A 17,230-nucleotide genomic window follows, 5' to 3' on the forward strand; every position below is an offset into this window, starting at 1 on the left:
AATGTTTAATGAGTTACAGAAGAGTAGAACACAGCCAAAAGACCTTGTCGTGGTGTCAGATTAAAAAAATCTTTTGGTCAAAACAAAAGCTGCTGGCTATGTATGTGATATGTTGATGGGAACTGTTAATGTGTGATTGGTGAGGACGTGGTGCAGAAGTGGAGTTTTCCCAAGAGAGGGTGGTGGGACTGCGGACGGTTTGAGGGGTGGAGGCAGGGCTAGGGTGGAGCCTGGGCAGAGTTTCAAGGGGGCCCCGAAATTCCTAGTGGCAGCCCTGGTGCCTGGATAACATCAGTATACAGTCTGATGTTTTATATGGACCCATAGATTGGATGGGTGTGAGTAAGCTGAGTCTCGCTGCCAATTGCAGCATGCAGCCAAGTTGGCATGAGAGAATAATCCCAGATCTGAATTAACCCACAGTTTAACACTGGGCTAAGTGCTATGCAATAGTTTATTGCATAGCACTCGCTGTGTTATAGGGTAGTGTAACTCCAGCCTTAATTAAATTCTCTGTCATCCCTCATTTGTGGATTTACTGGAAATATCACAGCAGATATGGCACCTGGTTATATACCATAAATCTCCTGACAGGTTTACTTTAACATAAACATTAGTGCATATTAAGATAAAAGGCACATGCAAGATCCGTTACATCTAGAAAATAAATCTGTCAGCAATTTCTTTGATTCAGTTCACACATTAAGTCATTATGTTCTTTTCTACTTTTGTTTTATTTTGGCTCACGCATTGAAACCAGCACCCTTCCAATCTCCACAGTAAATGCATGCCAAAGCTGTCTATAAGGGTTAAATCTTAATACGGTATATTGTAAATATCCAGTTGCCTGTCATTGAGAGACCTTGTCTGTGCTAATTGTGTCTGTGTTGCGAGTTTCCTTCTGACCTTGGAGTGTCATACTACAGTGGTATATCTCAGTTTACCTGGACAAAGAACCGGACTTGGAATGGTTATTCGTTATAAATACATCGACTTGTGGACAGAAAAAGTGATAAAGGCCCTTGTGAGTTTGAGACAGTAGAAAAAAAAAATCTAAAAAAATATTACAAATGGAATTTAAACTTTATTCTAATATTATAGGAGTTTAGGTGCACACAATGCCGAATTGTTAAGTCTTTTTAAAAGCAAAAAAGACCTAAAATACTTTAATAACAAGATGTATTAAAAACATTAAAATATTATTTTGCAACAGAACGAAAATTGTTTCATAAGAGTAGCCATACTACAGAGACCCAAAAGTAATTTAATATTCCCTCCACTGGAGTGAGCATAAATTAAAGGGTTTCTTTTCAGCTTCAGTCATTTATGCCAAATAGTTCATGCATGCAAAGTTTACAGTTAATCGCGTATTAATTGCAGAGTGCATTGAACAAAGGGTTTTGATCATTTTAATGTGCTTCTAACTGAGCCATTAATCTGCTTTAAGAAGTTCTAAAATGTTGTGTTTACCATCCAGAAAGTATTAGGACTCGGAGCTGGAGGCTTCAGAGACTGAATAGAAAATCCTCACAGCTCAAAGCGCACGGTTCAGAGCAGACTGTTCGTTAAATACAGTGGGGAAATAAAGTATTTAGTCAGCCACCAATTGTGTAAGTTCTCCCACTTAAAAAGATGAGAGAGGCCTGTAATTGACATCATAGGTAGACCACAACTATGAGAGTCAAAATGAGAAAACAAATCCAGAAAATCACCTTGGCTGATATGGCAAGATTTATTTAGCAAATTAAGGTGGAAAATAAGTATTTGGTCACCTAAAAACATGCAAGATTTCTGGCTCTCACAGACCTCTAACTTCTTCTTTAAGAGGCTCCTCTGTCCTCTGCTCATTACCTGTAGTAATGGCACCTGTTTGAACTTGTTATCAGTATAAAAGACACCTGTACACAACCTCAAACAGTCACACTCGAAACTCCACTATGGTGAAGACCAAAGAGCTGTCGAAGGACACCAGAAACAAAATTGTAGCCCTGCACCATGCTGACAAGACTGAATCTGCAATATGCAAGCAGCTTGGTGTGATGAAATCAACTGTGGGAGCAATAATAAGAAAATGGAAGACGTACAAGACCACTGATAATCACCCTCGATCTGGGGCTCCACGCAAGATCTCACCCCGTGGGGTCAAAATGATCACAAGAACGGCGAGCAAAAATCCCAGAACCACATGGAGGGACCTAGTGAATGACCTGCATAAAACTGGGACCACCGTAACAAAGGCTACCATCAGTAACACACTACGCCACCAGGGACTCAGATCCTGCAGTGCCAGACGTGTCCCCCTGCTTAAAGGGGTTGTCTGGGCTTTTCACATAATCTCAGGGCATATCTGGGCTGCAGAATGCTGACAATAAGTAATTTACTTTATGTCACTAGTTTGCATGGTTTTGTAGATATTCTTAACAGAACGTCCAAGGCGGGGTGTGTTATGGCATTGAAATGAGAACTGGTCGTTTCCTCATACGCTGCTAAAAACATGCCCTCTATAGCAACAACCCCACTCTCCATAGCTACAGGCCCTTCCCGCACACATAAAGAAGCCCTCCTCACACAGTATCAAATCCTCAGCCTGCCTGTCACATGACCCGCTCCTTCCCTGCTGCACTTTCACCGGCAATGTGAAGACCAGGTGAGATGGACTGGCGTGGTGGTGGGGGAATGGAGCGCCGGGGGGAAGGGGGTGGAATGGAGCGGCGGGGAAGGGGCGGAATAGAGCGGCAGGGAGGATTTGTTACTGTGTGAGGAGGGCTTCTTTATGTGGACGGGGAGGGCCTGTAGCTATGGAGGGTGGGGTTGTTGCTACAGAGGGCATGTTTTTTCTAGCGTAGGAGGAAACGACCAGTTCTCATTTCAATGCCATAACACACCCCGCGCCTTGGACGTTCTGTTAAGAATATCTACAAAACCATGCAAACTAGTGACATAAAGTAAATTACTTATTGTCAGCATTCTGCAGCCCAGATATGCCCTGAGATTATGTGAAAAGCCCGGACAACCCCTTTAAGCAAGTACATGTTTGGGCCCGTCTGTAGTTTGCTAGAGAGCAATTGGATTTTCCAGAAGAGTATTGGGAGAATGTCATATGGTCCGATGAAGCCAAAGTAGAACTGTTTGGTAGAAACAAAACTTGTCGTGTTTGGAGGAGACAGAATGCTGAGTTGCATCCAAAGAACACCATACCTACTCTGAAGCATGGGGGTGGCAACATCATGCTTTGGGGCTGTTTGTCTGCAAAGGGACCAGGATGATTGATCCATGTACAAGAAAGAATTAATGGGGCCATGAATCGTGAGATTTTGAGTGCAAACCTCCTTCCATCAGAAAGGGCATTGAAGATGAAACTTGGATGTGTCTTTCAGCATGATAATGATCCCAAGCACACCGCCAGGGCAATGAAGGAGTGGCTTCGTAAGAAGCATATGAAGGTCCTGGAGTGGCCTAGCTAGTTAGTCTCCAGATCTCAACCCAATAGAAAACCTTTGGAGGGATTTGAAAGTCCGTGTTACCCAGCGACAGGCCCAAAACATCACTGCTCTAGAAGAGATCTGCATGGAGGAATGGGTCAACATACCACCAACAGTGTGTGCCAACCTTGTGAAGACTTACAGAGAACATTTGACGTCTGTCATTGCCAAGAAAGGATATATAACAAATTATTGAGATGAACTTTTGTTAATGATCAAATACTTATTTTCCACCATAATTTGCAAAATAAATCTTGCCAAATCAGACAAGGTGATTTTCTGGATTTATTTCCTCATTTTGACTCTAATAGTTGTGGTCTACCTATAATCAGGCACCTTGTATCTTCTCACCCTACCACTTACATCGGTGACCCCATTCCATCACATCTCCTCCAGTCCCTTTCCCCTGCTGTCACCTCTCACCTAACAAAAATATTCAACCTCTCTCTCTCTTCCGGTATCTTTCCTTCCTCATTTAAGCATGCCATCATACATCCATTTCTTAAAAAACCATCCCTCGACCAAAACTGTGCCGCTAACTATAGACCTGTCTCTAATCTTCCCTTCATCTCTAAACTCCTGGAACGCCTGGTCCACACCAGTCTTATCCGCCATGTCTCAGATAACTCTCTTCTCGACCCTCTTCAATCTGGCTTCAGCTCTTTACACTCTACTGAAAATGCCCTCACTAAAGTCTCTAATGATCTACTAACTGCTAAATTTAATGGTCACTACTCCATGCTAGTTCTCTTGGATCTCTCCGCAGCAATCGACACTGTGGACCATCAGCTCCTCCTCACTATGCAACACTCCATCGGACTCAAGGACACTGTCCTCTCCTGGTTCTCCTCCTATCTCTCTGACCGTTCATTCACTGTATCTTTTGCTGGTTCCTCTTCCTCTCATCTTCCCCTTACTGTTGGGGTTCCTCAAGGATGAGTTCTAGGCTCCCTCCTCTTCTCTTTGTATACCACCCCTATTAGACAAACAATCAGTAGATTTGGTTTCCAGTACCATCTCTATGCTGATGACACACAATTATACACATCTCTCGATATCACGCCTGCCTTTTCAGAAAACACCAGTGATTGTCTTAGAGGTGTTTCCAACATCATGTCATTCCTCTATGTGAAACTGAACCTGTCAAAAACGGAATTCCTCGTGTTTCCTCCCTCTACTAACCTACCATTGCCGGACATTGCCATCTCCGTGTGTGGTTCCACCATTACTCCCCAGCAACATGCCCACTTGTCTTGGGGTCATACTTGATTCCAAGCTTTCATTCACCCCCCACATCCGATCACTGGCTTGCTCTTGTTATCTCCACCTCAAAAACATCTCTAGAATTCGACCTTTTCTTACTTTTGACTCTGCAAAAACTCTTACTGTTCTGTTCATTCTCGTCTGGACTATTGTAACTCTCTACTAATCGGTCTCCCCCTTACCAAACTGTCCCCTCTCCAATCTGTCTATAATGCTGCAGCCAGGATCATATTCCTCATCAATTGTCATACTGATGCCTCTATCTTGTGCCAGTCATTACACTGGATACCCCATCCACTCCAGAATCCAGTACAAACTTAATACCCTCACCCACAAAACACTCCATGGCTCAGCACCACCCTACATCTCCTCCCTTGTCTCAGCCTACCATCCTACCCGTGCCCTATGTTCTGCTAATGACCTGAGGTTAGCATCCTCAATAATCAGAACCTCCCACTCCCGTCTCCAAGACTTTTCATGTGCTGCACCAATTCTTTGGAATGCACTACCTAGGTTAATACGATTAATCCCCAATCTCCACAGTTTTAAGCGTGCCTTAAAAACGCATTTGTTCAGACTGGCCTACAGCCTCAACGCATTAACCTAACTATCCCTGCTGGCCCATTCAATTTTTTTTTTACCATAATCAGGTACCTCGTATTATGTTCTCACCCACTTTATGCATTTAAATAGCCCTCTGTGTCAGTACTGTTACATACTTTGGCTGTTAACTGGTTTATGCAGTATTCTATGAACACCCGATTCGAACACTATGGCTGGTACAAACAATGAAAGCAACTGTTACCATCTACCTTTCGTGTCTCCCTTTTTTCTCTCACAGATTTTAAGCTTGCGAGCAGGGCCCTCATACTGTTTGGTATCTACTTTGATCTGTGCTTATTGTTATGCTGTAATGTCTATAGTCTGTACAAGTCCCCTCTATAATGTTAAGTGCTGTGGAATATGTTGGCGCTATAGAAATAATAATTTTATTATTATTATATTAATTACAGGCCTCTCATCTTTTTAAGTGGGAGAACTTGCACAATTGGTGGCTGGCTAAATACTTTTTCCCCACTGTAGCAGAAAACTGCTGGTTACATCTAAATTCTTGCCATCATCACTAGTTCCACCAATCGATGCACAATGACATTTCTGTTTCTCCGTTTCATCGCCAGCAGCTCGCCCTTCTCTCAACCTAAGAGCTTTTGTCAAAATTTCCAAACATATAGAGCTGTCATAACTTTCATTCAGGCACTGTACTAATGGGGGATGTACTAGAGAAGAAGCTAGGAACCTGACTGAGTTATTCCTAATTCTTAATTCTCAGAACGCCAGTGGCAAAATTATCGAAAATGGTAAATACTGTTCTACTATAAGCAATTGATTAAAGCAACAACAAAAAAAACAAGAAAAAAGTTTATCTAAACTGTAAACATTTTTGGAACCCAAGAACACAAGCTATGGTTGAGGAGATATAATTAGTTCCGGAGCCAGTAGGTTGTTTGCTGTGCCAAGCCAAACAGGATGACATGGCTGTTGTAATTTGATTCCTATCATTTTGGAATTTTCCAATTAAGAACAATTACACTTCTGTAAACATTACAAGAATTAAATGTTTTCTATAGAAAATTTAAGAAAGTCACTTGGCAAATATAAAAAAACAATATGAATCAAAGACCAGTCTCTGCATATCAAACAGTTGAAAGCAAAGCTGGGCTTGAGGTGACTAATTCAAGAAATGAGTCCCCACTGGCTTCTCCCTACTGCTCAGCTAAACTGTCTCTCCCTGTGTGTGTGTAGCTGAGCAGGTGGGGAGAAGCCAGCGGAAACATACTCTACTACTTAAACTAATCATTTCTTCCCAAGTTGCACTTTCATCTAGATTTTTTCTCTAAAATGTTCCAGTGTTTCAGAGCAATGCATAGATGTTTAGAACACACAAGCCTGTGATTCAGGAAGCATGAATCATGTGACAGGTTTCCTTTACGATCATGATGCTGATGACAAAGTTACTAACTAGGGGGCTATAATGAAATGTTAAAAGGGTTGTCCGGCCTCAGGGTACAAGTCTGAAGTCACTATGTGCGCTGCGCTCTGTGAGGATTCTCTGGTGCCAGTGCCAGGTGCTGCGGACCCGTGACTGCAAGTGTACGCTTTACATACATGTGGTCACGTGCCAACTAGACGTGCACTGCCTTGCTCAATACAAGTGAATTGAGCGAGGCCAGACACTTTTAGTCAGATTGAGCTGGAAGTATACAAACTGCATACATGACCACCCGCTCTCGGTGCCAACATCAGAGAATCCTTACAGTGCACGGTGACTGCAGACTTGTATCTTAAGGCCAGACAACCCCTTTAAAGACAACAACTAAATCATCAGCTTCACAAAGCTTTTCTTATCTAGGAGGGTAGACATATGAACTATTACATCTACAAGTAACACCATATTTATGAATGAACAGTTCTAAGAACCAGGATGGTATTACAGTAGCTCCGTCTCGCTTCCCTAATTTAGAAATCACTATTAAGGCTGTGAGAGCTGAGAAGGTTGAAGACTACCATCACTTTCTAAAAATAAAAAGCTAAGTGTAAACTCAGGGAACTCTACACATGGCATGCAGACTAACGGCATACTAAAAAAGACTGTAAAAAAGACAAAGTGTCACATGTATTATCACCAGTGCATGGAGCTGTTAAAGAGCATGTAGAATACTGGCCTATTTTCTGTTTGGAGCAATCATATATTAAATATATGATAACTATACTCTGTACTATGTGACTGGGGATCAGTCACTGTCCGATCTTCTGAGAATTAGATTTAGCTGCAATTGGTCAAAAGTAAACCATCATGTAACTGAATGTCTATAAGGGAACACAAAACATACTAATAATGATTCTAACTGAAACTGTTTAGAGTGTAAGGGCAGAGACACACTGGCGTATTTTTTGTGCGATAATTGCAACGCACTGAACGGACTGGCTGGCAGCTCTCCTGACCTGAGCATGACAGCATGATGGATTACTATGTAGCTGTCAAGCTCAGGTCAGGAGAGCAGACAGCCAGTGAGTTTTACAATGCGATTCTCAGATGAAAAATACAGCAGTGGTGTCTCTGCCCTGACTGTCATTTCAGGAGAACATGCAGCAGAATGTCTGTCTTAGTTACTCTAGTTCCTCCCTTCACCTCTCCATAGAACTTTATAAGCACCAACTGTCATGTTCTATATCAGGGTAGGAAAATATAAGTTCACTGAAGACATATTTTGCCTATGAATTGAGGCTATTGAGGATGAAAAACCATCCAGATGCAGAAAGAAGCAGATTTCTCTGATAAGAGTACTATTGATTTACCGTATATACTTGAATATAAGTCGAGATTTTCAGCCCAAAAAATTGGGCTGAAAGTCCCCCTCTCGTCTTATATTCGAGTCATATACACCGGGGGGTCGGAGGGGGAGGGGGAGTGGGGGTGTCAGGTCATACTTACCCGTCCTGACGCTCTGTCTTGAGCCCCCAGCTTCTCCCCGTGCTCTCTCTTCCTGCCTTCAGCAGTCACGTGGTGCCGCTCATTAAAACTCATGAATATGCGCATATTCATGAGTTTTAATGAGCGGCACCACGTGACCGCTGAAGGCAGGAAGAGAGAGCGCGGAGAAGCTGGGGGCTCAAGACACAGCGTCAGGACGGGTAAGTATAGCGATACTCACCTGTCATGCACCCATGGCTGCTTGCTGCTGTCTGTGTCTGTCATCGGTCAGTGACTTCAGACAGCAGAGGGCGCGGTGACGAGGTTAGTGCGCGCTGCGCCCCCTGCAGTCTGAGCGTCACTGACTGATGACGTGGCAGATAGCGGGGAGCAGCCATGGACGCAGGACAGGTGAGAATCTGACACCCAGCGATGGAGAGGTGAGTATGTCATTTTTTTATTTTTACATGCAGCAGCAGCATGGGGGCAGCATATGGGGGAATCATCTATGGAGCTTCTTATGGGGGCAGCATATGGGGGGCATAATCTAAGGAGCTTTTTATGGGGCAGCATATGGGGGGCATAATCTAAGGAGCTTCTTATGGGGGCAGCATATGGGGGGCATAATCTAAGGAGCTTCTTATGGGGGCAGTATATGGGGGAATAATCTATGGAGCTTCTTCTGGGGACACCATATGGGGGAATAATCTATGGAGCATTTCCCACCCTAGACTTATACTCGAGTCAATAAGTTCTCCCAGTTTTTTGTGGCAAAATTAGGGGGGTCGACTTATACTCGGATCGACTTATACTCGAGTATATACGGTATACATTTTTTTAAACCAACAGTTACTCTTTCATATAAGCATCACAAACCTCTATTCAGTTTGCCAGGATTTTTTGGAGCTTCTCAGTACACTTGCTCCATCTAGTTTCAGATCACTTATCACAAAAGGAATTTGTAGCCATGTTCAATCCACACCAAATAGAAATTTACCACTTTACATTTAGAAAAAAAGGTTTTAAGATAACGATTTGACATTTCACAACACCATTTTAATGCTTTGGTTAATTCACCCAGCATCTATTTATCTTAATGCAACAGTAAATTTCAAAACTGTAGAATATTTCCCTAAGACTTACCTCTCGTTTCAGTTCTGTAATGCATTGACATGTTTTCAGTATCGCCAGCTCCAAATCTTCCACAATGTCTTTTGTCTTTTGTGTTTGCTGCAGAAGACGCACACAGACAGGTGAACTCAATCTACTACTAAAATCAATGCTAATAAGAGTACTATATAATTGTATAGCATAAGTCTATATAATCTGCCATAACAAATACAGTTTTAACAATAAACTGCATTTTCTAGAACATACAATTTTGATAAACATTAAAGGGAACCTGCCAACAGGACTTCACACCCCAAACTATTATATGTGCTTATAGCTCTTTCTAAGTCAAGTCCATCAATATCTTTACATGGTCAGTTCTTTACCCTGTTAAGAGATCAGCGTTTAAAGTGATATGCAAATTAGGCTTAAGAGCTATTATAGATCTGTAGCCTTTGTCACACGAGCTCTATTTCCCTCACAGTGCCGCCTCCTACTGCTTGACTGACTGCTGCTTCACCTGAAGTCACACAGGGTACAGGTTGTCAGGCAGGAGGCGGCGGTGCCCGAAAGTCTTCAGATCTACAGCCTCATTTGCACAACAATTCAAACACATTAACAGAACGAACGTACATAGGCTGCAACCAGACAGCAACTGTTAATTTTCAAGAAAAAAAAAATGGCGCGGGCTCCCACGTAATTTTAATAGCCGGTAGAGTTAAAGCCGACAGCTGGGGGCTGATGTTTATAGCCTGGGAAGGGGGTAATACCCATGGAGCTTTCCAGGCTATTATGGTAATATCAGCTCACAACTGTATACTTAGTCTATATTGGCTACTAAAATGGGGGATCCCCCAAAAAATGACGTGGGGTACCCCTATCTCTATATATAAAAATCAATGTTTGTGTGTATCACCAACCAATCACGAAGCATCTTTCATTTCACCAGAGCTGTTCAAAAGAAGCTAAGCTGTGATTGGTTGCTATGACCAACAGTTTTCCTTGCAACAAATCACTAAACAGCTCTCATTTCAACAGAGTTGGTTAAAAGTAGCTGAGCTGTGATTGGTTGCTATGCGCAAGTTTTCCCACTTGACAACACCTCAGCAGACACTGACATGGTGAGAGAAATCTAGCATCCCCGGGAACATAAGCTCCCAGCCATTGTCCCCCTCCCGTGTGGTATCATTAAGTGACACACATGAATGTAGGAAAGTGCACATATTAAATGTCATGTGGATTTAATATTTTCTCACAGACACTTTTATGTATTATTGATGTGTTACTGTGCTCTGATGCTGTGAGTTTTTTTAAAGTGCTTCTTTCCCCATAATTCACCTGAATATACCCATATAACACATAATGCTTTTGCCATAACAACCCATTAAATGTGATACTATACTGCATACAGATGCTGTACATCCATGAGCAACTCAGCCAGACAAATTACAAGTTGACGGTGCATGAAAATGTGTATGAAGGTTTCTCTACTGTACTAATGTATAAGGTTTGTGCCTGTCCATTGGTGAAAAGCATGACTGATATTTATGGTGGCAGATAAGGGAGAATATCAGCCTGATCAGTAGAAAACCAGGAATCTTAGTGAACCATGTTTCTGTGCAATTTCACTATTCTACTTTTACTGGGTTTGAAGGGATGATGTGGGATATTAGGGGTAGTAGTCTGGTAGCTCTGGCTGACGGGATGATGTGGGATATTATAGTGAATGTGGCTATGTGGAGTGGGCGGGGCTCTACACTCAGCTTTATATATAATCATTATAATTTGTTATAACTAACCGTAGTTAATTACTATGTCCGGGCAGCGCCGGGCTCTTCAGCTAGTAATTAATAACAGCAAAGACTATGCAGATAGCTGCAGGCTGATATTAATAGCCTGGGAAGGGGTCATGGATATTGCCCCTTCCAGATTAAAAACATCAGCTCTCATATAAGATGTGCCAAATCTGGCACTTAGCCTTGCTCTTCCCATTTGCCCTGTAGTGATGGCAAGTGGGGTTCATATTTGTGGGGCTGATGTCACCTTTGATTTGTCAGATGACATCAAGCCCACAGGTTAGTAATGGAGAGGTGTCTATAAGACACCTATTCATTAGTAACCCCATAGTGATATTGTATAAAAACACAGACACTCAGAATAAAGTCCTTTATTTGAAATGACACAGACTCCTTTAATAATCTTAAACCATACTTACCGAACGCCTAATCCACCGAAGCTAACGTCTCCTGCAAGAAAAATAAAATAATCAACCACAATATTTCTCACTTGTCCGAAGAGAAGATAATCCATAATGTCCCATGACGATCTTGATCACTTTGAGAGCAGTCACATCAGTGATGTGACTGCTCTCAAAGACAGCCGACGATACACTGACAGAAGGTAATCGCTCCCGCAGTGTATCAGCTGCCATGAGAGAGTTCACTGGAGTTCATCAGTTGATCAGCTCCGGTGATCTCCCTTACGTCACCACTGCTGCAAAGGAAAGTTCTCACGTACGCAGCGGTGCCATAAGGGAGATCACCGAAGCTGATCAGCTGATGAAGTCCGGTGACCTCTCTCACGGCAGCTCAGTGATACACTTCGGGAGCGATTACCTTCTGTCAGTATATCGCCGGCAGCCAGGTATAGCAGTCACATATTGCCCAATGTGACTGTTCTACACGTGAGATCTCCGTGGGACACTCGGGATTACGTGGAGTACGGCAGACAGGTGAGTATATGTTGGTTAATTATTTTACATTATTTCTAGAAGACAAGGGCATCAGGAATTTGGTGTTAGGTGAGTATAATGGTTTTTTTTATTGCAGATGAGACTACGTCTCCCATCAGCGGCATCTGCTGTCACTGTTATCAGTGACAGCAGAGATAGCCTGATGGGAGTAGTTTCATCAGCCCACGGCTGCAGGTCACGCTGACATCTGACAGCATGATCGCGCATCGCTGTGACAGACAGTAACTGTGGTAATCTTACCGCGGATGACAGTCACAGCTGTGAGATCACTCCGACATTATGATCCCGCAGCACTGTGACCGACAGTACCGGCGGTAGCGTTACCGTGGGTTGCAGTCACAGCTGCGGGGTCACACTGACATCCGACAGCGTTACTCCGCAGTGCTCGGACCGGCAGTCTTACCGGCACTAGCGTTACCACTGATAAAAACCAACGTGCCGTGTTTCCCACTCTGTCACACAGATGACAGTGTGGGAAACATAGGAAGCTGGTAAAACACAATACAAAAAATGAGAAAATCCGCAAACATTTTTATACCCGTGAATTGCAGCGGATTTAACAGACTCAATTCAAGTCAATTTGTGCAGAAACGCACAAAGAATTGACAAGCTGCAGAAAAAAAACGCACTTGAAAATACACAAGGAAATTTCTAATCATGTGCACAACACCTCAGGATTGTCATTGAATTACCTTGCATAAGGTTTCCATCGTGCTTTTGAACCATTTCCACGTGGAAAAAAATGCCACGAAAACGCATCAAAAACGCATCGTGTGAACATAGCCTAAAGGCTTTTTCACACTCCAGTCATTGCTTTTTTTTTGGGTACAATAAAAACTGAACGATTTTCATCAATGACTTATCCAAATTTCTCCATTTATCTTTCCTGGTCCATTTTTACCATGTGGCATTCATTTTTATCGTATGAAAAAAAAAAAGGTTTCCAATTTCCTCCTACCATTTAGTCAGCAAAGAAATGGACATTAGTAGGATGCAACATCTGACATACCTAATTTTTTTTTTTTTTTGCAGTCAGCAAAATAATGGACATGTGAGCAGCTCCATTTACTATTTGGGGTTTGTGTGCAATTTGGGAAAACTGCATATGAAACACAGATGTGTGAATGGGGCCTACTGTTGACCTCAACATTATGTCTGAATGCAAATCTGGAATGTACCATATTTTTCATTTTTGGCATGCAGTACAGTCCACGACCCAATATACTCCACTACACTTTTCCATATAGAGGCATCCAGCAAAGTGTAATTCTCTTTTTATATGTTAAGGCCCCGCCACACATAGCAATCTCGCTAGTGAGATCACTGCTGAGTCACAACTTTTGTGACACAACAGCGATCTCACCAGCGAGATCGCTGTGTGTGACAGTGATCAGCGACCGGCCCCCCTGCCGGTATCGCTGATCGCTGCAAGAAACTTCTGGACATTTTTTTCGTCGCTGATCTCCCGCTGGCCAGCACGCATCGCTGCGTGTGACAGGCGGGAGACCAGCGATCAGCTGTAAAATAATGAAAAAAAAAAATTAAAAATATTGTTATTCTCACTTTCCGGCGTCCTGCGCAGTCTTCCCGCTTCTCTCCACGCTCCCGGTCCCAGTAATCCTTTGCAAGAATGACCACGAGACTTCGCAATCCCGCGAGAACGGATGTCATCGCTGTCATTCTTGCAAAGGATTACTTGGATCGGAGCGTGAAGAGAGGCGGGAAGACTGCGCAGGACGTCGGAAGGTGAGAATAACAATATATTTTATTTTAATTCTATTTTTTACATGGATCCATGGCATCAGCGCTAACGAACACAGCGATGCCGCGCTCGGCATCGCTGTGCTAATCGCTGGTGAAGCTGTCTGTTTGACAGCTCACCAGCGATCACATAGCGACTTACCAGCGATCCTGACACGTTGATATCGTTGTTGGGATCGCTGGTTAAGTTGCTATGTGTGACTCCAGCTTTACTGTATGCCTATATGGTGGCATAGGTCGGAGCTTTTCAGTGGTGGTACTGTCTACTTTAGGAAATAATCCAAACCTATACTTTCATATAAAGCAGGGGTACACAACCTTTTCTGGGCCAAATTATCAGACTGAACCAATTACAAGGGCCCAAATAAAAACAAAGGCAATATTATGATCTGTTAAATTTATAAAATCTTGTAATTAAGTTCAGTTGTTGCAGACATATGCAAATTACAAGTCTGGAACTCCCACCTATCATGAAAATGAAGAGTCACTTTCTTATTTATTTGCATCCTAGAAAGAAGGTATGTTTGTTGATCCTACGACTTTTCTCAGAGGGAACCTGTCACTAGATGCATGCTCCTCAAACCATGGGCAGCCTGAATAAGACCTTGGCGGCAAGATTGCTTTAGCATTTCAGAGGAAACATAGTTTGAAGAGCCAGCCTTAGAAAATAGGTATAGATGAGACTAGCCCAGCATAGTCTTCCCTGCTCCATTCTATTTGATTAGCAGGCTGCTCCCTATGTACACACAAGGTAGAGAACTGTCAATCAAGTTGAGTGGGGAGAAGCTGCTGGAGCAGAGCTAGACAAGTCCAATCTATGCGTATAGTACGGGCTGGTTCTTTGAACTGTTTTCACTGAAACTTCAGAGCGTTTCAGAGAAAGATATACCTAGCTGGAATTATACAGTCAAGCTCTAATTCATGTGGCCCATGATTTGGGCAGAATGAATTGAGAGACAGGTTCCCATTAACCAGGGCAGTGGAGTCGGTAAGCCAAACCTCAGACTCCCACTCTGACTCCCTCATACATGGCTCATGTTTAAAAGTAAAGGGAATCTGTCACCCTTTTTAGCCCCTATTAGCTGCCGGCATAGACATCGGGGGCTAATCTACAGCCTTCTGTAATGCTGTAGATAAGCCCCCGATGTAACCTGAAAGAGAAGAAAAACACGTTATATTATACTCACCGAGGTGGGCGGTCCGGTCCGATGGGTATCGCCGTCCTGCCCGGCGCCTCCCTTCTTCATACGATGACGTCCTCTTCTCCCATCCTGTAATGGCTCCGGCGCAGGCGCACTGCTCTGCCCTGCTGAGGGCAGAGCAGAGTCCTGCAGTGCGCAGGAGTCGGGAGAGGTCTGGCGCCTGCGCACAGCAGAATTCTGCTTCATCGCCCACAAACACAAAGTTAAGATTGGCGGTGGTGTCCATGTTGGTTGGCAAGTGCAGTTCAGAGTTATTCAAGCGTTCACCAAAAATAGTGTGCTCCAAAACGCCTCCGTCCGAAACCCTCCCGTTCATGCCAACATCAACGTTTATAAATTCATAATTGGCGTTCACAAGGGCCATGAGGATCACGCTGAAGTAGCCCTTGTAGTTATAGAAATAACTTCCGCTGTTGGCTGGTTGCGTGATGCGCACATGTTTGCCATCCAAGGCACCACCACAGTTAGGGAACTGCCAAATACGTTCAAAATCACATGCAATTTTTTTTCCATTCTGCCGTGGATTTAGGAAAAGGCATGTAGCTCCGTATACTCTTGACGATGGCGTTGCATGTCTCTGGGATTAACACGCTGAGGAGTGATCGGGAAACAGCTGCTGAAAATTGCAAGTCTTTCATTGAACGTCCGGTTGCCAGGAATCGCAGCGTGACAGCCAAACGTTCCTCTGCCGAAACAGCTGCACGCATCCGTGTATCCTGCCGTTCAATGAGTGGCCTCACACATTCCAGTAGGAGCTTAAATGAATCCTCCGACATCCGTAGATAATTGTGGAAATCCTGCGGATTCTTCTCCTGTAACTCCCTCACTAGATGCATGTGGGTGAATTTGGACCTCTGCTCAAGCCATTCTCTGGTCCACATGCGACGCTTTCGTTTGGAGCGCATCTGTTCCGCCCGCGCCTCTTCTTGTCGATCTCCCTCCATCAGTAAAGCTGCTGCCACAATCACACGCTCCGCGGTGGACATGTACATTATGTGCAACCTGCCCAGTAAAAGGAATAGAAAAGTTATTTAGAAAGTTTTAAAAAAAATGTTATAGAGGATCAAATATTACAAAAAGATTTACTCACAAAGCAACAAAAATCAAATAATAGATGCGGTGTGCACTGCTAAAAGAAAAAACAGTAGATATAACAAAGTGTAATAAGATTAAAATAGTGTAAAAAAGGGAAAAAAACAAATAAAAAATATCTACCTTGCTAAGGAAATCCACAAATCCAGATGGTAGAAATGCCAAAGATGAATCGCAGTTGTGACTCCGACAGAATCCAAAACCAGCCTCACACGATACTATCCTCAGCACGCACAAAGGACCAGAATGTAGGTGTAATCCAAGCGCGCTGGAACAATAGATTGGGACGCACTGTGACGTTTTCATTTATTGCTGGGGTGATGTTGTGGCCACCAATCGGTGCTGAGGGGCGTTAATACAAATGAAACCTAGTCCCGCCTGCGCCGCTGACATATGAGTCGCCAACGAGATCGCTCGTCGTTCATAAAAGGGGTCAAACACTACAATTCAGGCTCACCAGCGGGACGCCAACGATCAAAATACGGTCCTGAACGTTCGTGCACGATCAGCGACATTGCAGCGGGGGCCACGTCGCCACTACATGTCACACGCAGCGACATCGTCAGCGATGTCGCTGCTGCGTCATAAAATCGATGTCGCTTTAGCGATATCGCGAGCGATCTCGCTTAGTGTGACATACCCTTTAGAGAGGGGTATGGAAGAACAGGTTGAAATGATTCATATGGTCTATGCGCCGAGATCATTTTTTCATATATACCGTCATGGCCAAAAGTATTGACACCCCTGAAATTCTGTCAGATAATATTCAGTTTCTTCCTGAAAATGATTGCAAACACAAATTCTTTGGTATTATTATCTTCATTTAATTTGTCTTAAATGAAAAAACACAAAAGAGAATGAAGCAAAAAGCAAAACATTGATCATTTCACACAAAACTCCAAAAATGGGCCGGACAAAAGTATTGGCACCCTCAGCCTAATACTCGGTTGCACAACCTTTAGCCAAAATAACTGCGACCAACCGCTTCCGGTAACCATCAATGAGTTTCTTACAATGCTCTGCTGGAATTTTAGACCATTCTTCTTTGGCAAACTACTCCAGGTCCCTGATATTCTCCAAAGTGCCATTTTTAGAT

General features: G+C 43.3%; 1 protein-coding gene across 1 annotated transcript in view; it reads right to left on the minus strand.

Annotated features, from left to right (window-relative positions):
• Window positions 1-17,230, minus strand: part of CTNNAL1 (catenin alpha like 1) — a 288,515-nt gene that overhangs the window by 80,434 nt on the left and 190,851 nt on the right. Inside the window, exon 8 of the mRNA XM_073587855.1 lies at window positions 9,361-9,447. Within this exon, the coding sequence (XP_073443956.1) occupies window positions 9,361-9,447 (87 nt within the window). The remainder of the gene's footprint in view (window positions 1-9,360; window positions 9,448-17,230) is intronic.

Source organism: Dendrobates tinctorius, unplaced genomic scaffold, assembly GCF_039654945.1.
Source record: "Dendrobates tinctorius isolate UK_male_01 unplaced genomic scaffold, ASM3965494v1 ptg000102l, whole genome shotgun sequence".
Lineage (NCBI taxonomy): Eukaryota > Metazoa > Chordata > Amphibia > Anura > Dendrobatidae > Dendrobates > Dendrobates tinctorius.